At 45.5% G+C, this 27,938-nt stretch overlaps 1 protein-coding gene across 6 annotated transcripts; it reads left to right on the forward strand.

Moving 5' to 3' along the window:
* The first annotated feature begins 266 nt into the window (after window positions 1-266).
* Window positions 267-27,804, forward strand: SEMA4F (ssemaphorin 4F). 6 transcript variants are annotated; one of them, XM_045446599.1, is made up of 14 exons: window positions 281-609; window positions 2,892-3,043; window positions 3,705-3,764; window positions 3,998-4,096; window positions 8,995-9,088; window positions 19,130-19,249; window positions 19,345-19,496; window positions 20,422-20,600; window positions 20,809-20,956; window positions 21,082-21,304; window positions 21,443-21,552; window positions 21,667-21,827; window positions 25,167-25,225; window positions 25,454-27,804. In XM_045446599.1, exons 1-14 carry the CDS (start codon window positions 465-467, stop codon window positions 26,062-26,064), a joined length of 2,313 nt encoding a protein of 770 aa, XP_045302555.1. In that variant the 5' UTR covers window positions 281-464; the 3' UTR covers window positions 26,065-27,804. The 6 variants fall into 6 exon arrangements, with proteins under 6 accessions (XP_045302553.1, XP_045302556.1, XP_045302554.1 ...); XM_045446597.1 differs by having other exon boundaries at window positions 267-609; window positions 21,082-21,552; XM_045446600.1 differs by lacking the exon at window positions 3,998-4,096 and having other exon boundaries at window positions 267-609.
* The last annotated feature ends 134 nt before the right edge of the window (window positions 27,805-27,938 follow it).

Consider the following 27,938-nt stretch of genomic DNA (forward strand, 5'->3'; position numbering starts at 1 on the left):
ATGATCTATTTGCAGTTATTGGTGAAATGCTTGCTAAAATAATAATTTTGAGAAATGTGGTGTGTTTACCCATTTACACACATATTTTCCCTGGTAGTACAGATATGGGCATTTAAGCTTTTGGAACTCACTAAGCAAACCAGCCATTGGAGGACCTGGAGCCGCACCTCCAGCCCGGTTCCGAAGTAGAACTCCCACCTAGACCTAGGTCTAGCTCCTCCTGTACCTGGGTTGGGCTTCTCCGCTCCTTAGCTCCGCCTCCACCCAATTCCGATTGGCTGGAGGAGGAAATCGGCCCGACCATTAGTCCCTTCTTGAAGAGGCGGAGCTGGGTTGCGTTCTCCTCTGGCCGACGCAGGCCGAACCGGACCGAGGAGATTCGAGTGGGGCCGAGGCCGGTGGCACCGCGGCCCAGAGCGGAGGTGGCAGGGCGCGCCCCACCCAGCGGCCAGGCGGAGCCTAAGATGCTGGCTTTTGCCAGGCGGCCCCGCCCGGGCTCCCAGCCGCCTCCGGCCTCGCCCTTTCCGCTGCTGCTGCTGGCGGTGCTGAGCGGCCCGGTATCCGGCCGCGTTCCCCGCTCGGTTCCCAGGACCTCGCTTCCTATCTCAGGTAAGGCGTGGGTGCCCTCGCCCTCAGCCCTTCGCGCCGCTCCCGGGCCCCGCCTGCAGGTGCCGGCACCCACCTGCCCTTACCTACCAGCCCGGGCAGGCGCTCTGGGGCCCCTCCGCGCTGCGCACCGAGTCCCGCGCCGCCCACGCCCCTTCAGGACCCGGGCGGGACCCCCACGCTGTGCTGTTCCGCAGCATCGCTTCCCAGCCTCGCGCTTCGGCTCCCATGACACGCCCAGGCGGCTCCTGCTGCCCCCCTTACTGGCAGGACCGCGAGAGAGTTAAGCCCCTCATCGTGCAGAAGCGGGCACTGAGGCCCAGGGAGGGGATGGAGGTTTCCCCGAGGTCGTCCATTTCGGGGAATGGACTCCCTTATTCCCCTCTGCCCAAACATACACCTGTGTCCCTCACGCCAGCTTGATGCCTATTCTGCTTCCAAACGCATTGGTCTTTCGTTCTATTCCAGCCACCCATCCTTCTGATGACCAACTCAGCATCTCCATCTGCCCACTTCTCAAATCTATTCCCTTATCATTTCTACCTCCCTGCAGGCTTTTTGCCTCGCTCGAAGCCCTCATCTCCCTAACCCACTTCCCAGGCCTCTCACAGCTCTTACACCAACTCCCATTGTCTGATACACGATCTGTGGATCCATCGTAACCCTCTTAACTCCTCAGCATTCCGTGCTTTCTCTACTCATTCCCTACATTGAATGTTGGGAAATCATTCAGTGAGTTGATTTAAAGTTCTGTTTAAATGATTTCTAACGTCTTCAGAAGAAAAAAAAAAAAAAAAAAGGAGGGAGGAGATTTGGTCCTTTGAAAAGATCTGGAAGAAGCCAAGGGATGCCACCAGGCTAAAAATGGTCATTGGAATGATTCACACTTTAAAGGCTCTCTGCTGAGGTGGGCATGGGCATGGCCATGGACCTCGTTTTCTTCTCAGTGGGCACTGAGTGTTGGCACCTAGTGCAGACCCAGTGAAGTTGAGAGGCAACCTGTTGGCAAAACCTCGCAACTGGGTAATAGTAATTTAGAGTCTAAACTTAAGCCTAGTGACATAGGGTTACTTTGAATCCAGAAGACAAAGTTGTGGTCAGAGCCTGGGGTTGGTTTGTGCTGGAGCAATAGCCACAAAATGGCGTTGAGGTTGATAACCAGAAATTCAGAGAAGTCTAGATAGCAAGGTGAAACAGAGTTGGGGATACGAGTGGAGGTTGGGTGTTCCAGGGCTTATAATGAGCATGAGAGAGTAGGCAGGTCCAGCGCAGATTTGAGTATGGGTGTGGGAGGATGGGGTGGGTGGGGCTCCATACATCAGCACATCCAGGAATGAATGGCTGGTAGCCATTCTGTCAAGTCTTGAGGGTAGCTGAGCAGATGAACCAGGTAGAGCAGAGCTGTATTGGTACAAGGATAGGGGCTCCAGAGTGAGCTAAGAAGATAAATTCCTGCTAACGTATTTGTTATAATCTTTAAATGGAATTTTGAATGATGACACTGAAGTTTAGACTTGGCCCAAATGGAGCACATGCCTAAGGAAGGAAAAAAGGAACCATTTGTGAAACATGCACTATATGTCAGTTGCTTCTACATATGTCATCTCATTTAACTCTGTCAACAAGCCTGATTGGTGGTGTTTACAGATGAGGGAAGTGATGCTCAGGGCAAGTAACTTACTCAAGATCATACAGCTGGTAAGTGAAAGAGCCACATTTAAACTGGGGCTGATCCTTCTCCACAGCACATTCTCATGCCCACTTTTTCCCTCTTTGGGTGGAAATGGGGTGGGGTTGGGGAGGTACAAGAGCAGTGAGAAGACAGGAGATAGTCTCCTAAAGTGTTGGTGAAGAGAGTGAATCATTTCCCTTCCAAGTAAAAACAAGTTACTAATAAGTAGTTATTTTTTTTTTAAAAAAAGGAAATTTAGAGAAGAAGGTACTTGTACTTCCTATAGGTATTTTCAAATTATGTATCACGTTGCTATGGATAGAAATTACAGACTTAGTATTTATGCTGTTATTTTAATAAAGTGTTTTATTTTTATAGAAAAAGCATACTTGGCTGCATTGTATGCTAAATATTCTGGCCTCATCAGTTATCTGTCTTTGGGGAAGTTAGATGGTTGGCCTGTCAAAGCCCTGTTTTTACCCTTCATGGCTGCTAAATAAATGATACTTGGAAGAAAACAGAAATTGAGCCCTTTGGCTTTGTCTTTGTGGACCCAACCCTTATGAAGCAATGGCTGATATCACTCTCCCCTCTCACCCTCTCTTCCTGCCAGAGGCTGACTCCTATCTCACCCGGTTCACCGTCCCTCAGACATACAATTACTCTGTCCTCCTTGTGGATCCTGCTTCCCATACACTTTATGTCGGCGCCCGGGACACCATCTTCGCTTTATCCCTGCCCTTCTCAGGGGAGAGACCCCGCAGGGTGAGAAATGAAAGTGGGGAGGACCCCAGACTCCAGAGCATGTGGTTAGATCCACAGTGTTATGAGATGGGGTGTGTGTTCATAATAACTAAATATGGAACAGTGGTGGTGGTGTCAGGGGGGAGTGTCGGTAAAAATGAATATAGGAAGAATATTGGGTTCATTATCTCAGCTAAGGGTGATGGGAGGGGGTCATGGTGACTGGGGATGTTATGAGGGAGGTTAATGCTAGAGGAGGCCACAGTAACCAGGTTTCAGGTGACAGTGGGCAGAGGAATCATTAGAATCACATTTCTTTAGGGCACTAGCTTTTAAACTTTTTTGTACCATCCCTTAGTAAGAAATATATGGTACATTTTGACCCAGTACAGGAAGTGTGTATTTAAAGAACACATTCTTGAAACAGTATCTACTGTCCTGTATGTGATACATTCTGGTATATTCTATGTCATTAAAATTAAAAACAATTGATTTCATTACTCATTAATGGGTGGAGACCTCCAGTTGGAAAAATGATGCTCTGACTGAAGGGGTGGGGGCTGGGGGGTGGGTTGTCTCTGAAGTTCTCAAATTGATGGTGGTAGTGGAACTGTTTCACCTACCCTGACTTGGGAAGAGTTTGGGGAGAATCTGGGAGAAACAGTCACTCCTCCTTTCTCAGATTGACTGGATGGTGCCTGAGGCCCACAGACAGAACTGTAGGAAGAAAGGCAAGAAGGAGGTAGGTGTGAATCCTGGCCCTGTCCCAAGTGTCCCATTGAGACCTAGTTCCAGCCCTGGCTCTGTGTCTGTCACCTGCAGTGCTCCCATAGCAGTGGGCCCAGGCAGGGGCTCTAACACCATGTCATCCCCTGTCATCTCTGATCCCGGAGCTGTATCTAACTGTCCTGACACTACCCTGCCTTTCCCTGTACCTGCTGCTTATGATTCTCTCTAATCATCTCTGACCCCCAGGATGAATGCCACAATTTTGTCCAGATTCTCGCCATTGCCAATGCCTCTCACCTCCTCACTTGTGGCACCTTCGCTTTTGACCCGAAGTGCGGGGTTATTGTGAGTGACGGGTGGGAGGATGGGAATGGTCTCCTGTGAGTGTCCATGACAGGGAGCATGCTTAAAGCAACACTTGTGCATGAAAAGCATTGGGGGTGAGGGATGTCTTTGCAGGGTGGGGGTAGGAGTGGGAGGGCGAGGCAGGTTGTCTGTAGAAGGTGAGGTACACAGAGTGAGAAGAGAGAAGAGGGATGGTGAAGGAAATTAGGAATGCTAGCTAGGCTAGGGAGAGGATAAGTTCAGGAGAGACTTCCGAGGCTAGTATCTCGTGTTTCCTTTGTCCTGTGTATGCTTTGTCCCAGCAGCCTAGATCCATTTCTTAATCAGCATAATCCATGCCTGCTTCTTCCTCCCAAGGTGGGTGACTGTCTTTCACCACCTTCTCCCACTGCCGACTTCATTCTGCGCAGGCTGTGACCCTCTGCTCTCATGGCTTCTGAGGTCACTACCCACTAATGTAGTACTTGCTGGCCCGTATTCTGGATCTTGCCTTCAAAGTGGGCACTTTGTCAGCCATCTCTTCTTCTAGGTCCTGTTCATTGCTGCCAGAGCCCTGGGCATCTTTACCCTCATACTCAGGCAGGCTTGGTACATGTACACCCCTAATCATATCTAGCTAGTCATGGCTTCTAAAGTTACTGGGACTGGTAGCATCTCAGGAAGGTTTTAATGCTTTTGAACCCTCAGCTTTTCCCATCAGTTATCCAACAGTCAGTTACTGGTCCTCTGCCAGTATGCACTTGTGACAACAACCTGGGATGAGTCAGAAACCTCCTCTGTTCTTTGTATTCAGTGGCTTCCCTTTCTGCTCCAAGGAGCAAAAGGAGGGAGTGCAATGACTCTCTCTCCTGACCCTGATCCTTAGCTGTAGATTTTGACTTGATCCTTTTGCAAACTGCATTACTCCTTGCCATTTGGATCTTATCAGTGTGCATCTCCAAACCCCTCCTTGCAGAAGGCCATCCTCAGGTCTCTTGTTTCCAGTGTTATGACTGTATATGTTTGACTGCCCCGGTCAGTCCCTCTAGGCTGGCCCCGGGGTTAGTTGGGTTTATGTTGAGTCCTTTTCATAATGTGAATGAGAAAGACTCTCCACCCAGGGTGTGCATAGCTTCCTCATCTTGGCAAGGTTTCCAGGTCAGGGTGGTATTGAAAATCTCTATGTTCCATCAAGTAATGTTGAGGGTATAGCTTCCCTACAGTTCTTACAAAGCTCAGAAAGTAGTGTGGAACTGCCATCGCCATATTTGTCTTTTTCCAGGCTGCACACACTTGGGGAACCCAAGGGTGTGAATAGCAGCACCATGGCTTATGAACAATATGATCACTCCAAGTTAATTTCCCAGGGCCTTCTATTCTTCCTCGGCTGTCTGAGGGAACCCTGATGGTTGTTAGATTCTAAGTATCTGGACATAAAATGTTCTGTACGTCCTGTCAGGATTGGTGTCACTTGGACTCTTATCTACTCCTGAGAAAAATCAGTAACCAGAGTAAAGCCAGGGATCTGTGTCCTGCACTCCCATGACTTTTAGCTCCTTCTCTGAACACTCCTATGTAGCAGGCGTATGAAATGAAGGAGCATCCTTTGGTTACGGCTTGTTTGTAGGAGAATATAGGACACAGGCCCCCTACCCCCCAAATCAGCTGTGTTAACACTTCAAGCCATATACTAAGGCTGACCTCTAGACTTCCTGAAAGTTCTCTTCTGCCTTTACTGTCTTATCCTGCTACCTGGCACTCCCGTCTGCTTAAGGAAGTTCTTGCCTCAATCCTTAGTGCTAAACCTCTCACATCCCAGACTGATGACTTTGAGACTATGTATAACTATTATGTGAGAGCTTTGACTAGCTGATCCAGACACAACGACTCACTCAGAGTTGATTGCTCAGAGAAATGAAGGTTCTTACAAAGGAAGTTCAAGCACTGGACCTACCAGCTCTAACTAAAAGTGAAGTTCTGCCATTGAGTGACAGTTCATTGGAGGAAAACATATTTTTGAGAGAGAGAGAGAGAGAGCGCATGTGAGTGGGGCAGGGGCAGAGAGAGAGGGAAACAAAGGATCTGAAGCGGGCTCTGCACTGAGAGTGGAGAGCCCAATGTAGGGTTTGAACCCATGAACCATGAGATCATGATCCGAGCTGAAGTCAAATGCTTAACTGACTGAGCCACCCAGGCACCCCTGGAGGAAAATATTTTAGTTTGCTTTGTTGAGAGAATTCCAGCAGTTAACAGAAAAATGCTAGACTTAAACAGCAATAGCAGTGACAAGATTTCACATTCAGTTGAAGATGTACTCTGGCCCAGGCTGGTGCTGGACTTTACATTCAAAATTGAATTTAGTTCTTATCACCACACTATGATATTTAGGTATTATTTATTTTCATTTTACAAGCAAAGAAATGGAAGTTCCAAAATGTTAGGTACCATGTCTAGTATTATATAAGTGGCAGCGGCAGAGCCAAGATTTAAATCCAGGTGTGTCTGGTTTTGCCCCACCCCCCGGTCCTTCTAGTCCAGTCTGCAGCACAGACGACCTTACCTGGTTTCATTATCTTGTGACATTTGACCTGTTTCGTGTAACAGGGGCCATCTTTTCTTTTGTTTCCCCCCTAACCACCTGGGGAGGGTCCTTTATATGTCTTATACCCTTCTTGGCCAAAGCCAAAGGATGGATTCCAACCTTACAGCTTGGTGAGAGCCTTCCTACCTAGCTGTCTTTCAGCTAGCGAGACTTGCCTCCACCACAACTGATGATGCAGTGAGGAATCTCAACACTCAGACAGAGACTGTGGTGGAGTGGTCTTGCCCCCTTCAGACCCTAATGAAATGTCACTTTGATAAGACAGTAAACATAACCTATCTGGTTAATAGGAGTCTCAGTTGCTGAAAGATTATAAACCTAGATAACACAATGATGCCATCTGGGGAAACTGTAAGGGGAATTGTTTCATACTTCAGTAAAACATACTGGGTTTTAAGGGGGCTGATAGACCATCTCTGTGAGGAAGTCCAGCAGTCAAGTGCCAACACAAACTAGAGATTGGAAGGCATCACACTTTCAGAGAATTTGGGCAATAATTTGCATAGAAAATCTACCTGGAAATGTAAGAATGAGTGAGGTCATTGAAATACGTGTGACAAGGACTAAGGATTGATCTTTATGATACATGGTTAGGGGCTAGAAAGGAAAATAGAAACTACCAAAGGAGATAGAGAAACAATTAGATAGGAGGAGGATGGTAGACTTCCAAGAGAATCAAGACAATATTTGAAGGAGGGAGTGAGTCAAAAATATCAAATGCAGCCTAAAGATTAGGAGGGTGAGCATTGAGAAAAGGAGTCCTTGATGAAATGTAAGGGAGTAGTTTTAGGCAGAGGGATGAGAAAACATAATTTGTTTTCTAGGAATAACAAGTGACCCAGGTTTGGTTAGAAGAAAGTATTCATTTGAGAAGTATTAGAAAGTAAGTAATTTTGACTAAAGTGTTTGTACTCTAGGCAACGGTGGGCCATTTTGTCACTCCCTCGCTCAAAAATTTATCAGGGTAGTGACTGATACTGTAGGAATATTGATCTGTGGGGGGTATGTAGAGTAAATTGGGGGCAAGGCTAGGCAGTGTGGAGAGGAGGAGGTTACTGCCGTAGTTTAGGTGAGAGGTCACAGATGGGCCACAGCAGCATGTACTAACCTTTGTCCAAAGTGCCCAGGCATCTTGGTAATCTCTCACTGTCATCCATCATTTTCTCAGGCTAGGCTGCTCCCACTGCCTCACATGTGAGATGCTTGTGCCCCTGTGGGGGCAGAAGACTTTCTCATTCCAGAAGACTTTCTTGACCCAGTGTTCCCTTTTTTTGAGACCTCAGATCACATCTAATTTTAACAGGCCTTCTTCAAGGCTCTCAGTAAAGTAAAACATTGCTTGCCAACCATAGCAAATAGATGAGCAGTCAGAATGGGTCAGTAGTATGCTTACACTTAGGGGGTATAGATCTACGTTCCCACTCCAACTGCCATCAGTGTAGTTAGGCTCCAGCAATACCATATGCCCTCCCTAGTGAACTAGAGGTATTGTGTCTGGCTTTTCTCTGCCATAACTTTGATTCCTAAGCAGCCACAGTTAACTTCTCTGCCAGTCTTAGGTTGACATCATCCCTGGTTGCCATTTTTAGATGTTATCTTGAAGTGCTCTCTTAGTGCTGGATGCTCAGCTGAGGTAACTTCCAGCTGGCCCTGGTGGAACTCTTACATCTCTCGCCCCTGTCCAGGTCAGTCCTGCTGTAGTCCCTGGATGAAGAAGGCAGTTACTTGCCAAATCCTCAGATTCTTACCTGAGTTTCAGGTCTTTACTGACTTTACAGATTCCCTTCCCCCCTTCTATGTTTCCTTGACTCTGGTCTTGTCTTTCATCCTTGGGTAGGAGTAGGGGGAGTGTGGCCCTTCTCTCTAAGCCCCTGCTTCCGGTGGTCTTATATCAGCCTGAACTATTCTTTACCCTTCCTAAGAGCTCTAGCCCTCAGGAGACTTGCTTTCTTCCCTTAGTCCCCCTTGTCTAGTCACATATTCTCCAGCCAGTTGCAAACCCTAGCATTTCAGAGGAAAGATCTGCCCCCTCAGCCTCTTAGCATCTTCTAAGGCTGTCTGTGGTATTCTTTCATCAGGACATGTGGGTGTTGGAACTAGGGGAATGGAGGGAAGAGGAGCAAATGGATGAAAAGAGGGATGGCAGAGATGGGAAATGACGGGGTGGGTGGGGGAATCAGGAATAGACTGGGAGTATGGGGATGGTAGCGGATGGGGATGAATGGAAATTGAACTGTTCTTTCATCTGACCATCTTTGTAATTCTCATCATGAACCTCCCCATGACCCTAAACCAATTGCCCCCTTCTGGTCTGTAGGATGTGTCCAGTTTCCAGCAGGTTGAAAGACTTGAGAGTGGCCGAGGGAAATGTCCTTTTGAGCCAGCTCAGCGGTCAGCAGCTGTAATGGCTGGTGAGTGGGGAGAGCCCAGAATCTGTGGCTCCTTGCTGTAATTGCCTCCTTCCCCACCCCTGCTGTTGGAATTTCTGTGTCCTTTCTTTGCTTTCCTTGCAATGTCTATTATTCCCGTGTCTCTTTCTAGCCTTTCCTGTTCTTCCCACGGTGCCTGTGTCCTCCTGCTTTTCCCCAGATTATTATTCCCCTGGGTTTTCTCTAGAGAATATGTCCTCTGCACCTCTAGTATGAGTGTTTGCTCTGTTAACCTCTTTTTCTTTTCTCATGGTGTTTTCCCCCTTGTTTCTAAGAGGAATCTACTACAATGCATATTGTAATAAATTTGGAAAAAGTATAAAGAAGAACATAAGAAATCTTGTAGAACAGCACTGTTCAAAAGAACTTTGTGGAACAATAGAAATGTTCTATGTCTGTGCTGTTTAAAACGATAGCTGCTAGCTACATGTGGCTCTTGAGTCCTTGAACAATGTGACTGGTTTGGCCGAACGAAGGAATTTTACATTTTATTTAATTTTAGTTTAAACAGAAATACCACATGTGTCTAGTGTCCACCATCTTGGCACAATTCTAGAATATCAGAAAACCACTGCTAATATTATGGGGTATTTCTTTCTAGCTTTTTAAATGTGTGTGTGCACACGCATGTGCACTCATGCACATATATTTTGCTGGCCAGTCCTTTGTTGCTCAGAGGAACCAGTCATCAGTAATGACTGTTAATTCCTGCTGTTACTTCTTTTGACCCAGCTCTATACAGTTGTTCAAGTGTGGAATGGTTCAATCACAGTTTATGCCCAAATGTTTTCTGGAGAATGACTGCCTGATCCTTAGGCAGCCACAAAGTGAATTGTTTGTGTGCCACGTAGCCTGTATTTTAGGTCAGATCACCCCATGTACAACCTTCAAATTTAGTGAGAATCCGGCCATATTCTCACAATAGTACAAAACAATAAGGTTAATAAAAATTTTATGAGAATGTGTGTATTATAAAACTTTTAAAAAAGATTATTTATTTATATTGAGAGAGAGAGAGAGAGAGCAAGCACGAGCATATGTGCAAAGGAGGGTCGGAGAGAAAGAATCCCAAGCAGGCTTCGTGCTGTCAGCACACAGCCAGACACGGGGCTTGAACCCACACTCCGTGAGATCATGACCTGAGCTGAAATCAAGAGTTGGATGCTTAACCGACAGCCATTTTAGGTGCCCCTATTGTAAAACTTTTAAATGTCATGCTACATGGATTTAATTTTTAATTTTGTCATGTAATTTTATATCATAGTCATTTCTATACAATTTAAAATTTTTTTATGAAGAAATTTAATAATATACTACTTTGAGCATACCACAATTTAATTAAGCAATCCTAAATCACTTATGTAAGTTTAATTTCCAAGTTTATTTAGTTTACCTCAAAATTTTTGCTATTACCCATAGAACTATAATGAACATACTTGTGCATAAATTTTTATCCTCATGTTAGATTATCTTGAGACTCCTGGGAATGGATTACTATATCAAAGGGTGTGAACATTTTATGGCTCATTATTTGTTGCTAATTGAGTTTTTAGAAAGAGTGTACCAATTTACACCCTAAATCAGCAGGAATGAGAGTGTTTGTTTTTTCTCACATAATTTTGCTAGAATCATATTGTCATTTTGAAAATCTTTGCTAATTGAGGCTAAAAATGGCACCTTGTTTTAATTTGTATTTCTTTGAATATTAATGAGGTTAAACATTTTTCACATTTTAGTACTTATTTTTATTTCTTCTTTGGTAAATCCTCTGCTTGTATTCTTGGGCTAATTATTAGATAGAATATATTTTCAAATCTATATTTTTTCTCTTGTGATTACATTTTTAAGTTAAATCTTTTCCCAGTTAGCAGATAAATTTTTTCTTCTTACAGGTTTTCCCCCCAAACATTTAACTCTCTGATCTATTTGGAACTTACTTTTTTTTTTTAACGTTTATTTATTTTTGAGACAGAGAGAGACAGAGCATGAACAGGGGAGGGGCAGAGAGAGAGGGAGACACAGAATCTGAAACAGGCTCCAGGCTCTGAGCTGTCAGCACAGAGCCCGACGCGGGGCTCGAACTCACGGACCGTGAGATCATGACCTGAGCCGAAGTCAGACGCTTAACTGACCAAGCTACCCAGGTGCCCCTATTTGGAACTTACTTTGATGAATGGCATGAGATGGAGATCTAAATTAATTTTTCCCATTTAGTTGATCAGTTGACTCAGCATCATTCATTATACTGCTTTTTTTCCTCTTCACTGACTTACTTTTGCTGTGAACTTTATTGTAAAATTAATTTTTACCTATTGTTTTGGATTCCATTTTATGAAAGACAAAAATTGGGATACAAGATCTAACAGTGGCATTTTTTTTCTTATGTATGACTTTATAGGAAAAGTCTTAAAAAGCTAGCTATACAGATGAAATCACTCTTAGACAGTTAATGACTTCCCTTTTCTGAAAAGTAATAAAATAACAAAAGTGTTTGAAAACGAACATCAGGTATAAACCTACTGCATACAAGATTTGTTATTTTTGTCTTTTATCTGCAATTGAAATTGACAAGATCTTGTTAATAGTTATACATGTTTGCATAAAACAGTTTACTCAATAGTTTTCCTGGCTTTTTATCAAGCATCTTTGGCAAAACTCTGAGCCAGTCATTGGCTCATTAAGAAAGATTCATCAGTTTTAGAAATGATGAGTATCTCTTGATTCTACATAATTTTTTATCAACAAGATGAATTCTCAATTACAACAATCTAAGGCAATCGATTAACGTACTTTCTTTGTTGCAAGCAGGAATCTTTATATCTAACCTTCTGCATGTAATTTATCTGTGTTCTAGTCAGCAAGTGAATTCACATTAGCATGTGGTTTAACAACACAAATTTCATAAATAAGATCATTGTATGACAAAGAACATTTTTCTAAAAGGAAAAACATTTTTCAAGAGGGTTTCAAGTCTTTTTTTTTTTTTTTTCCAGGTAATGAAATTCAGGTTGCTTTCAGCTGATAATTGATGGTTGGAAATAGTTCTAACAGTTTAGAATCGCTAGCTTTCCCATGCCTCTTTCTGTCTTAGATCCAAATCACAGTCAATCCCAACATTATACACTGTCCTCTGAAGTTTTTGCTTTATAGGGCTATAATTTAAGTTTCTTTAAATTTGACTTAAGTGCCAATATTTGGTTGGAGTTTTCAATGTTGGTCTGTTAAGCCCTGCTGTCCTTTTGTTTTGAAAATAGCGGTCTAGAAAATAGTGGCAACATTACATAAGAACTAGAACCAAATTCGCAGTTAGGGTCTATGAAAATGTCCTTAAGGATAATGGAGGTATTTTGAAATAAAAAGAAGAGCTTTTAGTAATGAAAATATTAGAATATAATAGCAGGAGTATCTCTTGTTTTAAATTGTAAGAATTACAGTGTGCATTATAGATAATTGAGAAAATACAGAAATATATAGAGAAGGAAGTGAAAAGTTCATTGTAATTCAATCATCACTAGGTAGCCACTATAGCCACTGTAGCCACAAATAATCACTATTATTATTTGTATTTTCTTTGGCTGTGTCTGTGTGTATATTTGTAACATATTGGAATTATTATGCATATTTCACTTAGTATTGTATACTGAACATTTTGTCATAGTATTAATTACCCAAAACATGAGTTTTGGTGATTACGTACTCCTCTCTCACTTGAATGTAGCCCAATCTATTTCCATGTAATTATACATTCAAAATTTAAAATAAATTATTGCTTTTATAAATAATGCAGTGGAAGAAATCTTTTCACATAAATGTTTATGTAAATCCTTTACATGAATCTAATTAATTGCATATGAGTCAATCTAGAAAGTAGAATTGCTGGGCCAAAGGGTGTAAAGGCTTTTGTGATACTTGGTAGATTTGGCCGAATTGCTCTCCAGTTAGTCCCGCCAGCATTGACAAGAGGACCTCTTCCATTACACCCTTGTCAATCCCAAGTAATATAGTTTATTTATTTATTTTTATTTTTTAACTTTTTAAAATGTTTTTATTTTTGAGAGAGAGAGAAAGAGCGAGCACGAGTTGGCGAGGGGCAGAGAGAGAGGAAGACCCAGAATCCAAAGCAGGCTCCAGGCTCTGAACTGTCAGCACAGAGCCTGACGTGGAGCTCGATCTCGCAAACTGTGAGATCATGACATGCGCTGAAGTCGGAGGCTTAACCGACTGAGGCCCCCAGGCACCCGCCAAGTAATATAGTTAATAAACATACAGTGACCTCTTCCAGAGCCCAATTTTATATGTTTTTGCTTGCATGGCCATTAGTGAGGTTGAACAACTTTTCATGTGTTTATTGGTACTTGTATTTATTTAGGAAAAAGTCTCAAATCTTGTTCTTCAAATGTGACATTTATTTGTATTGCGCTTAGATCAAATTAACAAAATTATCTCAGTATTTCTATCTGCACTATTCCAGTTTGGAAAAATGCAAATATTTTGACAGTAATGTTCACATTAGCCTAAGAACACTGGCATTTCCTTCTGTCTCCTTGGGGGGGTCTTTGTCTTCCTCTCATCCTTTCAAGTGTTGTGGTTCCTTGGACCCCCAGTCAAGGTCCTATTCTCTTCTTATTCACTGCAGTTGTGATCTCAACCAGCTGCGTGGATTCTGCTTCTACTGCATTCTGATGCCCCCCAGACATTATCTGGAGCTACAGACCATATATCCAATTGCCTTCCAGACATCTCCACATACATGTCCCACAGAAATCTGAAAATCAGCATGTCCCAAACTGAGCTCATCATCCTCATCATCTCTCCCAAACCTGCTCCACCACTAGTGTCCTCTCCTCGGAGTGCATAGTGCCATTGCCTCCTCTCCCCCACCCCTGCCCCAAGTACCCAAGCTGGAGACAGCAGTCAGTTATCCTCGGTTCTCCCTGTCACATCCTATAATAAATAGGGTTTTTATCAAGAAGAGCAGAAGGAGGGAGGTTTTGTTCTTTCTCTTTCAGAATCTGCCCTGTGTTTTATCTCTGTTTAATCTCATTGCATCTTGCGATTACTGCATCTGCCAAGAAGCTTTGCAAATGTTTCAGATGCACTGCATGCTGCCAGCATTTTAGGGTCAAGCTTCCTTCTTAAATTTCAGTGTGATTGTCCCAAGACTAGCACGCACACACTGAAACAAGACACTTAGAAATCCTAGGTAACCAACAGAGGAAAAGGTAGAATAAACACTGCATCTCCAACTATCTAATTATGTCCTCATTATAGGCTGTTATTTAAAAAAAAAAAAAGTGTCTAGCTGGCCTAATCATTAGATAAGGGAATAGAGAATATTAGGATAGGAATTATCTGTCTTGCAAATTTCTGACCATGAGAAGAAAAGGGAGTGGAGGAAGGCCAGAGCATGTTTAAAATCCTTTTTTTTTTTTTTTTTTCCAACGTTTATTTATTTTTGGGACAGAGAGAGACAGAGCATGAACGGGGGAGGGGCAGAGAGAGAGGGAGACACAGAATCGGAAACAGGCTCCAGGCTCTGAGCCATCAGCCCAGAGCCCGACACGGGGCTCGAACTCACAGACTGCGAGATCGTGACCTGGCTTAAGTCGGACGCTTAACCGACTGCCCCACCCAGGCGCCCCTAAAATCCTTTTTTTGAAAAGCTAATGAATGATTATTCCTATTGTAAATCTTCTTTAGAAGTGGCCATTATTTTTTATATTAAATATAATTTATTGTCAAATTGGTTTCCATACAACACCCAGTGCTCATCCCAACAGGTGCCCTCCTCAATGTCCATCACCCACTTTCCCCTCTCCCCCACCCCCCATCAACCCTCAGTCTGTTCTCAGTATTTAAGAGTCTCTTATGGTTTGCCTCCCTCCCTCTCTTTAACTTCCCCCACCTTCTCCTCCCCTGTGATTCTCTGTTTAGTTTCTCAGGATCCACATAGGAATGAAAACATATGGTATCTGTCTTTCTCTGCCTGACTTATTTTACTTAGCATAATACCCTCCATTTCCATCCACGTTGCTACACATGGCCATATTTCATTCTTTCTCATTGCCAAGTAGTATTTCATTGTGTATATAAACCACATCTTCTTTATCGATTCGTCAGTTGATGGACATTTAGGCTCTTTCCATAATTTGGCTATTGTTGAAAGTGCTGCTGTAAACATTGGGGTACAAGTGTAGAAGTGGCCATTTTGATACCAGAGTGAAAATTTCAACCCCCAGGGTGTAGTGAGACACTCACTGCCATGGTGGCATTCTAGGCTGTCGGTGTTTGGTTGCTAGTACACCTGGGAGGCCGATGTCACAGGCTTTATGCTTGGGTACGTAGAGATCTATTTCCACATGAATGTGATTTTTCTTTGGCTGTGATTCTTTACTTTTTGTGGCTTTCAATCCTTTTCTCCCCCAGTATTTCTAAAATTAAAATATCTTAATTTTTTGAGTTATAAAAGATGGTAACTACAAAAAATATTTAGTGAGTACAAAAAAGTAGAAAGGAGAAAATAAAAATCATTGTAATTCCATTGATCAGAAATAAATATCATTAACACTGTAGAGTTATGGCTCCTTCCAATCTTTCCTATATCTACAGGCATATATACATATATGCATATTTTTAAATAGGGTTATATGATACCTGGTATTTTTTTCCTAACCAGCTTGCTCACTGAATTTAGCACTATGGGAACCACTCTCTTTTGCACATCATCTGTTGCCAATAACAAATGTGTGTTTTAATGTTTACTGAATTGATTCATTCAGTACTAACTTGCCACAATTGCACTTACAGGGATATTTTATTATATGAGCAATCCAAAAGAATATTTGAAATTGAGACTATCCTGGAGAATCTAGGGCATGTGGTGATCCTGTGTCCTCCTGTGGACCGTGATGGCCGCTGTTCCTTCTCCTCAGGGGGTGTGTGCGTGCGTGCATGTGCGTGCGTGTGTGTGTGTGTGTGTAAGACTGTGTTTCAAGCCCCTTGATATTCCTGGAACACCTGGAACCCTACTACTTCCTCCCACAGTGTCTGACCCCTCCTGCTGTCCCTTAGTGTCAGTGACCTTCTGCTCTTTCTCTCTGAGTGAGTGTGCTCTTCTGCAATTCTAGGCTCCGAGTTTCTGAATGCCCCCATTAATCTCTTAGAAACTTTGGGGACCTTTTACCTCCATCCACTGCTGGGTCCCTGAAAATCATTTATGACTGTTGCTCCCCATCCCCCCCAACCCCCACACCAAATCATGCTCCTAAATATTCGTAACTGTCTCTTCCACACATCTCCCTCAATTCTCAGGGCATCCATGACACAGCTTCTGCCAGGGTTTTAAGTTTTATAGTGTTTTGTGTACAATGCTTGTAGGGAGATTTTTCATCGTAGCTCTGGCTTCTGTATCAACTTTCCCCCCCACCTTGGAAGTACAGAAGATTGGCTCGTTTGCTCCTCCATGTACTGCCAGACTATGTCCCTAACCTGGTTTTCTCCTTCCTGAAATGCTCTGGGAGGGAATGGGGTGCCATTTTGTGGTCCACATAGGGAACCACAACTCAACATGCACTGAATGCCAGCCATGTGCCAGGCCTATGTGTGGCTCTATGTTTGTGTTGCATTTAACCCTCAGTGCCGCTGAGTGGAGGGCCTTATTATCTCCATGCTGTATTTGCCGTACCTGAAGCTAATTTGCCCAAGATCATACTACTTATAAGTATTTAGGGTCCAAAGCCAAGCCTTCTGAGCTCCAAAATGTTGGGACTTTTTCCACTGCTCTCAGAGCGTTTCCAACTCTTTTTGCTTTGTATAAAGTATTTTTGAAAATAGGGTTATTTTTCCAGTGCCTGAGACATGCAACTTTGCTCAAGCATCTGTGACCCTAGGATGATTGTGCTTTCCCCAGAATGGCCCTACTCACTACTGCTTCCTTCAAGGTGCATGAGCCCCCATAGCTCTTGCTGGGCTTTCCATGCACTGGCTTCTAAAACACCAGCCTCTCTTGCTTCTCTAGCCTCTCTCTGACTTGATTTTCCTAGTTGTCTTCATGTAGCTTCTCCCCTTAAATGGTGGCATTCCCAGGGATCTCTTCTCACTTTCTCTTTCTCCCTGGCTGTCATATTCATGGCATGGCTTCAGCCCAGTTACCGAGTTGCCTACTGGCCCTGTTGTGTAGGCCCTTCTGTTTGATTGCCTTCCAGGATCTCTGACCAGATGTCCTGAGGAGACTGCAACCTTAGCACGTTCTACATCTGAAGTTGCTTCCTCCCCAACTACCTCCTTTATGGGCCTTCTCCTATCATTACTTGCCTTTGCTCATGGTATCATCCTGTGCTGTCATTCATCGTTTAAGCTGGAGACCTTAAAGACATTATTTTGTTCCATTCTTTCACATCTCATATTCAACTGATTTTCAAATCTTGTTAATGGATTCTGCCTCAGAAATATCTCCCCAGTCAACCCTTTTATTCCCCCTCTGCTGCTACCTTAGTTCCGCCCCTCCACTCTTGCCTGGATTGTGTGAATGGCCTTTTAACTACCACTGTCTTCTTAACACCCTGGACTGATTATGTCACTCTCTTCCTCAAGAAAACCTGCAGCTGTACTCTTCCCTGTAGGATAAAGTCCACATTGCCAGGCATGGCAGAGCAGATTCTTATAATTGGGTGCCCATCTTTTCACCTGCAGCTTATCTCTGCTCACTAGCCTCACAGCCCCCTGGGCCCTGCCAGAGCTGCAGCCACGGGGAGGGCCCATATCCCTGAACATGGCTCCTCTTGCCGCCACCTGCCTGTCTTCCTCCCTGAAGTCTTTCCACCTGGCAGATTGCTCATTCCTCAGCCCCAGCTCAGATGTCACCTCTTGGATGCTGTTCCCCCCGTTAGATGTGTCTGGGTTCTCCTCCGTGTTCCCCTCCACATTTGTTAGTCCACGCCTCCTGGAATCTGATCACATGTTTGTCTTCTAGACTCAAACGGGAGCTCTTGGGGGCAGCAATGTGCTTAACACCTGGCACAGTGGCTTCTGTGCAGTAGGTGGTGAAGGAAAATGCCACTCTGTCCTGTCCAGAGCTCCTGTGATACTTGAAACTCCTCCAAGGGGTCATGACCTTCTTTTACCCCTGGAGCAATTTTCTCCTAGTCTGTCTGAGCCTTGTCTGTGTTACAGGGTGGCTATGGTTGTCTCACATTCCGCCCACAGGGCTGCACCTCCCCTTCCTTCAGAGTGTGTGATTTCTCTCCTCTCCAGTCCTCACCATCTGTAGGGCGCCTCTGCCCCGGCACTGTACCAGGAGGGACGAGCTGATTCCTCATTGCTTCCTCTGGCTGGCCATGCAGTATTCATTAATCCCCCAGGCTGCTGTTTCCCAAAGTGAGGTTTCTCAAAGTGAAGTTACACATTAGGGTAACTCCTACTGCTTGTTTGAAACTAGTTCTTGGGCCATCCCCTAACACTACTGAGAATTTCTGGGCACAGGGCCCAGGAATCTGTGTTTCGATCAATTCCCCAAGTGATGCTGGTATACCCTAAAGCTGTGACTTATTCCAGAGCAATGTCCACCCCCAATCAGAAAGAAGACTAGTTCCATCAGACATTTGCCAGAGTGGGAGAGCAGAAGTAAGACTGGGCATACTGCAAAGCAAACCCCCTTCCTGGAGAGTCATAGTATAATTAGTACATTATGGGATAGAAGCATACTGAAAACACTGACAACAGCAAACAAACCAACAGACAAAAAAGCCCAATTTGCACAAAGGCCGCCTTTATTTTTCCTTCCTGCACATTAATGTTCCGACAGGTTTCCCTTAACGCATGTTGCCTGTACTGCCCCAGAGCATTTTATGTCTATGTGGATTTTAAGTGAGGTGTTGCCTGTCAGGTGCTTAGCAGTGCCTGCCATATCATGGGCGCTCAGCAACTAGGGTTCCTGCCCCCTGCTTTATCCTCTGTGCTGCCTACAACCCCTTTTGCTTCCCTCAGTCATCTCTGACAGCTCATCTCCTCCCTGTCGCCCTGCAGGGGGGGTCCTCTATGCTGCCACTGTGAAAAACTACTTGGGGACGGAGCCGATTATCTCCCGGGCTGTGGGTCGCGCTGAGGACTGGATTCGGACAGAGACCTTGCCATCCTGGCTTAACGGTGGGGAGAGGGGGCAGGGTGCATGAGGGACAGAGCTGGCTGAGGCCGGGTGGCCCCAGGCTGTGTCTGGTATCTGAAGCCACTGGTCTCCCCAGCCCCAGCCTTTGTTGCAGCCGTGGCCTTGAGCCCAGCCGACTGGGGAGATGAAGACGGAGATGATGAGATCTACTTCTTCTTTACGGAGACTTCCCGAGCATTTGACTCGTATGAGCGCATTAAGGTCCCACGGGTGGCCCGTGTGTGTGCGGTAAGACCACCGTCCCGACTGTCTGTCTGTCATCTTCTGCTCTGTCTGTCCTCTTGTCTTTTCCTTTCCGGGCCCCTGTTTTTGCATCTCTCCTCTGTCTCCTTTTTTCCCTCTGCCTTGACTCCTTTTCTGGGAGTTGGGGGGTGTGGGGAAAGGGCTCTGGCTTTTCACCCCCATAATTACCATTGTGACACACTGTCCCCAGGAGGTGGACTAGTGGAGAGGTAAAGGCAGGAATTGCAATTAGAGAGTCCTGGGTTCAAGTGCTAGGTCCACCAGTTCCTGCCTCTGTGACGCTAGGCAGGTTCATTAGCATCTTTGAACCTCCTTTGTAAGGTAGAGTATTAATGACCTCTAGCTATAAGGGTTGTTTTTTTTTTTTTTTTTTTAATTTTTTTTTTTCCAACGTTTATTTATTTTTTTGGGACAGAGAGAGACAGAGCATGAATGGGGGAGGGGCAGAGAGAGAGGGAGACACAGAATCGGAAACAGGCTCCAGGCTCTGAGCCATCAGCCCAGAGCCTGACATGGGGCTCGAACTCACGGACTGCGAGATCGTGACCTGGCTGAAGTCGGATGCTTAACCGACTGCGCCACCCAGGCGCCCCTAAGGGTTGTTTTGAGGACAAAATAAGGTAACTTATGTAAAGCATGTAGGACAGTATTTCAAAAGTGCACAATGAACTTAGTCACCATCATTGTTGTTGTGACCTTTTTCACCCTGTATCTCATTATCCCATGCAGTGCTCTGTATCGTCATCCTTGCATTTCTGTGCATCTGTCTTCCCATCTGTCTGTGTCTGCCCTGAAGACAGGGGAAACCTGTATTGGTGTCCACAATGTTGGTCTTCTAAGGCCACACACAATGTGGCCTTCCCACAATGTTGGCCTTCTAAGAAGAACTTCCCATGTGCTTGTCACCCAGGGGGACCTTGGGGGCCGGAAGACCCTCCAGCACAGATGGACAACATTTCTGAAGGCTGACCTGCTATGTCCAGGGCCTGAGCATGGCCGGGCCTCCAGTGTCCTGCAGGACATGGCCATTCTTCGACCTGAGCATGGATCGGGGACCTTCATCTTTTATGGCATCTTTTCCTCCCAGTGGTGAGGAGGTCCTGGTGTGGAGGAGAGCTACAGGGTGGGAGAGACATGGGGATGGGTAGGCTCTCCCTGGAGCCCTGTTCCTTCTGCCCTGGAGCAGGATGCATGGCTCCCTGGGTCATGGTCCCTGCATTTCTCCTGGGTCATCTCGGGATGAGTTGCTGATTCCTAGTTCCCTCTAGATATGTGGCTCCAACCTGTGCTCTTACAGGGAGGGGGCTGCCATCTCTGCTGTCTGTGCCTTTCTACCACAAGACATTCGGACAGTGCTGAATGGTCCCTTCAGAGAGTTGAAACATGACTGCAACAGGGGACTGCCTGTCATGGACAATGACGTACCCCAGCCCAGACCTGGAGAGGTGAGGGGGCTGAGGCATCTCTTCCCTTCACACCTGAATTGCTGCATGAGAGAAAGGGCCCAAGTAAGCATCACGGAGACTTCCTGGCCCCTGGGAAACTGTCACCCATCCTGTGTTTCCTCTAGTGCATCGCCAACAACATGAAACTCCAGCAGTTTGGCTCATCACTTTCCCTGCCTGACCGTGTGCTCACCTTCATCCGGGACCACCCACTCATGGACAGGCCGGTGTTTCCCGCCGATGGTCATCCCCTGCTCGTCACTACAGATACAGCCTATCTCAGAATTGTGGCCCACAGGGTGACCAGCCTCTCAGGGAAAGAGTACGATGTGCTCTACCTGGGGACAGGTACATTTCATAGTCAAGTGAGTTGCCCATCCAGTGCACACATGCCCCTGTCACAGAGAGGGTCCCATACATATAGGTGTCAGAGTCCCAGGCACAGGTATAGCTGTCATTGTGTCTTGCCCCTTGCCTGCTTCCTAGAGGATGGACACCTCCACCGAGCAGTGCAGATTGGAGCCCAGCTCAGCGTCCTGGAGGATCTGGCCTTATTCCCTGAGCCACAGCCAATTGAGAGCATGAAATTGTATCAAGTGAGTTGTAGATTTTGGGGAGTTTGCTGGGGGGACATCTGAGCCCAGATCCAGTTGGTTACCCTGAAGTCGGAGAGATCCAGCATGTTCTTCTTCCTCGCTGCTTTTCTGTAGAACTGGCTCCTGGTGGGCTCCCATAGTGAGGTGACACAAGTGAACACAACCAACTGTGGCCGTCTCCAGAGCTGCTCAGAGTGCATCCTGGCCCAAGACCCTGTGTGTGCCTGGAGCTTCCGGCTGGATGCGTGTGTGGCCCATGCTGGGGAGCATGGAGGGTGAGTGTCACTGCACTGGTCTCCTGCCTGCTGTTTCAGGGTACTGGCCCATCCACATGTTTATGTCTGTTTCTCATCTGTTAATGCTGCCCTACGTGTGTGTGTGTGTGTGTGTGTGTGTGTGTGTGTGTGTGTATTCTGTTTGTGTCACTTGTGTGTCCATCTGTCAGCCCCATACTGATTCATGTGTCTGTCCATCTGATGCTGCCTCATCAATGTCCTTGCCTCTTGCGCTGACCTTGATCAACCTCCAGATTGCCACACACTTCTCAATTTTCATTTTACAAGAGCTCTCAGAAGTGTTTTCACAGTTGACTCCTCCTTCTTTCCTTCCTCGTGCCTTCTATGACTCTGCATTCTCCTGGGCTTCCTCCCTCTCCTACCAGTCTGTGTCCCTTACTGATTCCTTTTCTATCCCACTTCTGAATGTTGATATTTCTCAGGGTTCAGTCCTTCTCTTTACACTTCTGCACACTCTCTAGGTGATTTCATTCCCATTATCTTCAACACCAACTGCTGGCACTGAGTGCCAGTGACAACTACAGATAAGCCTTTAGTTGAGCTACGGAATCCCCTATCTAACCACCTACTTGATCTTCCTTTTGGATGCTTCACAAGCAACTCAAGCTTAGCAAGTTTTAGCATGCACTGTTGTTTCTTCTTTCCTTCACATGCTCCTCCCATGGTTTTCCTCATCTTGAGAATGGGATCTCCATCCTTCCAATTTCTCCAGCCAGACTTGCCTGCACTGTATTATAGTTTGTACTCTAGCTCCACCTGTGATTTCCTCAGTTCACAGCCACTTCTCTCCATCTCTGCCACTATCACCCTAGTCCAAGCCATCATCACTTCTTGACTGGGTTATTCTAATAACCCCTTAATTGGTCTCCTTTTGACCATTGGGGGATCCTACCATCTATTTTCCCCTTAGCAGATAGTTTAAAATCATATGTCACATTGAAGCAAATCCCTGGCATCATATTCATAAAATATTTCAATATGTGTCTCTACCAGATAAGTACTCTCTTAGAAACATTTTATTATTGGGAATTTCAAACATTCAAAAACAGAATAACATAATGAATTCCCATCATCTGTTGCTCAGCTGCAACAACTATCAACTCTTTGGCCAATGTTGCTTCATCAATACCCTCACTCACTCTCAGTTATTTTACAGCAAATCTCAAACATCATGTCACTTTATCCATATATCTTGCAGAGTATGTCTTTAACACAGAAGGAATTAAAAAAAATAAGCGTATTATCATTATAGTACCATAAACTTAATGTCATGAAACATCCCATCAATGTTCCAATTTCCTCAAGTGGGTAGACTTAAAAATAGTTGCTTAAGTTAGGATTCAAATAATGTCCATCAATTGCAATTGATTGAGGTGTTTCTTTTCTTTTTTTTAAAAAATTTATTTATTTATTTTTGAGAGAGAGAACGCACATGTGACAGGGGCAGAGAGAGAGGGAGACAGAGAATCCCAAGCAGGATCCATGCTGTCAGCACAGAGCCCGACTTGGGGCTGGATCCCATGAACCATGAGATCATGATCTAGGCCAAAATCAAGAGTTGGGTGCTTAACCAACTGAGTCACCCAGGCGCCCTGATTGATGTGTTTCATAAGACTTTAATTTTTTTTTAATGTTTATTTATACTTTTAGAGACAGACACAGCACTAGTGGGGGAGGGGGAGAGAGAGAGGGAGACACAGAATCCAAAGCAGGCTCCAGGCTCTGAGTTGTCAGCACAGAGCCTGATGGGGGGCTTGAACTCACAAACCCTGAGATCATGACCTGAGCCGAAGTCGGAGGCTTAACTGACTGAGCCACCCAGGTGCCCCAAGACTTTCAATTTTTAAGTAAGATTCCCTTTAATGAAACATTTTTAATTGATTGCTTAGAAAGTGTTTTTTCAAAACTGACTTTGAGATTTCCTATGTTGAAGCCCAGTTAATCTGCAGTATATTTGCACATATTGCTGAACTGTAAGGTTACCAGTATTTTAGAAATAAAAGTACTTGTTTTGGGGATCCGTTTTTCATTAAGAACTTTGATCTGGTAGTTTCTCTTGGTAGAACTCTTAAATGTCTAAGACAAGGCCAGTGCTTCATTGTTTTAATATCCATTAAAATAAGAATTTCATTGTTCTTGGGTATACTGTGTACTTGAGCCTCAGGGTCCCCTTAAGATATAAATGTGTGTGGGGAGTGTGGGGTATGTGTATATGCTAATATATTTCTTGGTAATACGAGAAATTACCAAGTTGGTGCCTGTATGCACTCTATGCTCCAAACCTCAATTCCTACAAGCAAGAAAGACTATGAAGTTCCTGTAGCTATAGCCCACATATGGCCTTCCCATGTTCCCCACTCTCAGCCAGACCAAGTGACCTTGGTTTTACCCAGAAGGCTGTAATGTATTCATACCAGTCTTGGAGCTCATTTCAGATGCCTTAATTCATGTTGAAGGAGTTCACACTCAAATGGAGCCTATCTTTGGTTGAGGCTTTTGGTTGATCTCCACTGACAGCTTGATAGAGGTCTCCCTCTGGGGAGTGGTGAGGTTTTTGGAGTGAGCAGTCTATCCTGCTGTCCCTCTGTTAGACACAGTCCACCCACATCCTGGAAGTGCCAGGATTGTGTTGTTTGAAATATATCCATTAGAGGCTAATAGATATCAACAGTTGTTGGAGACAGAATGGTCCTACTTGGAGATGAACAGCTTTTATGAAACAAAAAGTCACATCACCGGCCCTCACAGAATTTTTAATGTTTATTTTTGAGAGGTGGGGGAGGGGCAGAGAGAGAGGGAGACACAGAATCCTAAGCGGACTCCAGGCTCTGAGTTGCCAGCAAGGAGCCCAACGTGGGGCTTGAACTCACAAGCCATGACCCTCACAGAATTTTGATTAACTTGTATAGAAAAGAAGTTTTCTCTCTTAACAGAAAAAAAGTTAACTGTAGTTTTTATGGACTTCTTTTCCCCAGAGAAATCTTGTGGTTGTGGATACCCAGATAACATTTCTTAGAAGGTTCCCATGTGTTTTTTAAAAGCACCCTCCAAACACTTTTCCAGCACACCTAGTGCAAATTTAATTCCCTGTGGTCTTCTGGAAATATCTGTAGAATTGGATGTGGCAAGTGTCATGAGGAGTAAAAGGGGTATCGGGGGAAATTTTATTGATGAAGAGGATGTTGACTGATAGTTTCAGGAGTGACTTATGAGATGGTGGGAGCTGTAATCTCATTATGTTACTGAATGTTCGGTGGTACTGAGGAAGGTAGAAGGGGGTGTTGACACTGGATTTACCAAGTATTCTCTTCTATACAGGTTGGTCCAAGACATAGAGTCAGCAGATGTCTCTTCTTTGTGTCCCAAAGAGCCCGGAGGTCTGTATGGTTTAGGGAAATGTGGGTGGAGTGGGTGAAAACGGGCTAGAATGTTGTCCATTTTGGATCCGCTTTAAAAATTGGAAGATTGGGCAGCCGGTGACCCATGGCCCTACTTTTTATCTTTGTCCCCACGACCCCTTATATCTGATATCATGCCACATTTCTCTGCATTACATCCCAGCCGGTAGCATCACTACCTTTTGTGCCTTTGCTGTCTCTCTGCAGAACGCCCAGTAGTGTTTGAAGTTCCTGTGGCTACAGCTGCGCATGTGGTCTTGCCATGTTCCCCAAGTTCAGCATGGGCGTCCTGTGTGTGGCACCGGCCCAGTGGAGTGACTGCACTTACCCCCCGGCGGGATGGGCTGGAGGTGGTGGTAACCCCAGGAGCCATGGGTGCTTATGCCTGTGAATGTCAGGAGGGTGGGGCTGCCCGTGTGGTGGCTGCTTACAGCTTGGTATGGGGCAGCCAGCGGGGCCCCCCAAGTCAGGCCCACACAGTAGGGGCGGGACTGGCTGGCTTTGTCCTGGGGGTTCTTGCAGCATCCCTGACTCTCCTTCTGATTGGTCGGCGTCAGCAGCGACGGCGACAGAGGGAACTTCTGGCCAGAGACAAGGTGGGCTTGGACCTAGGGGCCCCACCATCTGGGACCACAAGCTACAGCCAGGACCCTCCCTCTCCTTCTCCTGAAGATGAGCGGCTGCCCCTGGCCCTGGCCAAGAGGAGCAGTGGCTTTGGTGGCTTCCCTCCCCCCTTCCTGCTTGATCCTTGCCCGAGCCCAGCCCACATTCGGCTCACTGGGGCTCCTCTAGCCACATGTGATGAAACATCCATCTAGGGAAAATGACCACTAGTGCATTGGTAGCCCCTGGAGGGGAATGACCATTAAGATGCTGGGGGTAGTGGGCCTGGAAGACGGTCATGGCCTCTGGATTCTCTTTTGGTCTTTGTGTAATCACTTAGACTTGGTGTCTGCCTACTCTGGGCCTGGCTGGGCTCTGGCCCAAGCCTGTGCTTGATTTCCTGATTGCCATGCGAGATCAGAGCTGCCTTCTCCAGCAAATCAGGACTTTTCCCATGCCTGCCCTCTGAACCGCTGCGACCCCTTCAGCCTTGGCCCCCCATCTTGGGCCCATTAGTTTGGGGATGGGGAACAGAACATAGCTATGACTTTGCCTTCTGGTGGGCCCTGGCCGGAAGGAAGGCCCCTAGAGGTGGTGTGGGGCTAGTGTGCATTGATCTTTTTGTTCATTCTCTTTAGTTTATTGGATTCTCTGTGGGGAGTGCATGATCCCCATGTCGCAACATGAAATCTCTGCCCTGAGATGTCTCCCGACCCAGTTTTCCTTCTTCTGTAAAAGAGTGTGTGTGTGTATACACAGGTGTTCGTTGGAGGCCTGGCCACATGTGCATGAATGACTGGGCCAATGCTCAGGTGTACTCATGAGGGGTCAGGAGGGGAAGGTGGGAATGGAGGCCTTGCCTGCAGAACTTCAGACCCTGCAGGCAGTGAAGGAATGGCTTTCCTTTCTAAAAGGAAACAAGCCACCACCCCATCCCCATCATCTCCTACAACCCTTCTCTTGAGTAGAGAAAAACTCCCCAAGTGACCTTTTGGGTGGGAAGGACAGCGGTACATGTGACCCCATCTTTCTCTTTGTTTTTGCCTCCTGGCTGCCACCACTGCCACGCACAGCTGTTCTTTTTCTGGCTGGAGTACAGGCTGGACCGCCTTCTTGGCTCCCATTAAAAAAACTTCACAACATTCTAAGTGTAAGGGACAACAAAAGGGGAATAGTCATAGGAAGTAGAAGTTGCAAAAAAATAGGTTTGTATCCGTGACTTTACTCAGGTTGACACCCTCGCCCTAAATCAGAAGTTCTCCACCTGGGGTCCATGGACTCCCTGAAATCATATGCAAAATGTTGTCTGTACCTGTGAGTCTGTGTTTTTATGGGGGTGGGGGGTTATGGCTTTCATCAGATTCTCAAGGCCTTAACAAAGTTAAAGGACCACGCCTCGAGGTCGCCATACATTGGCCAAGCTGAGGGGTGCCACACAGCGGCAGCTCTTCCTGCCCCACCATCCCTTCCCTGTGGCCCGCCCTGGACTTGCAGCCGCTGGATGCCCTCTTGTTTCTCCCATCCCTGGAAACTGGGCTCTGTGTGTATTTGAAGATACTGTCAACTCCTACCAAACATAAAGACCTCTTCCTGCTTCACAGCTCCCAGATGCTCTAGGCTTCTCCTGCTCAGTCCTGATCTTGGCCTGTGTATGTGCCTCGTTCATCCCTGGTTGGGGACCCCCTTGAGCTCCAGTGAATGATCCAGCCCTTCTCAGTTGAAGTCTCAACTCTACTTACCTTGGCAGCAACCTGTGAACTACTCAAAAGAGTCCCCTTGGGTTTGGGATTATCAGTGGCTTTGCCACTAATAAGTGTATGATTTTCAGCAAGTAATCTAATATAGGAACATTGGTTTACTCATCTGTAAAGTGGGGATAATAATACCTACCTCAGGGTTGCTGCAAGGATTAAATGGGGAAACATGTAAACAATAAAGCGCTATCTATTCCAGTAGATGTTGTTATTATAAAAGTTGACCTATCGTGCCGTAATCATATAGCTTAACCAGATGATAACCATGACACATGCCATCACTTTAAACTCCATTCTGTGGAAGAAGGATCATTGCCTTACACAGACCTCTTGTC

The sequence above is a fragment of the Leopardus geoffroyi genome, chromosome A3 (assembly GCF_018350155.1).
Source record: "Leopardus geoffroyi isolate Oge1 chromosome A3, O.geoffroyi_Oge1_pat1.0, whole genome shotgun sequence".
NCBI lineage: Eukaryota > Metazoa > Chordata > Mammalia > Carnivora > Felidae > Leopardus > Leopardus geoffroyi.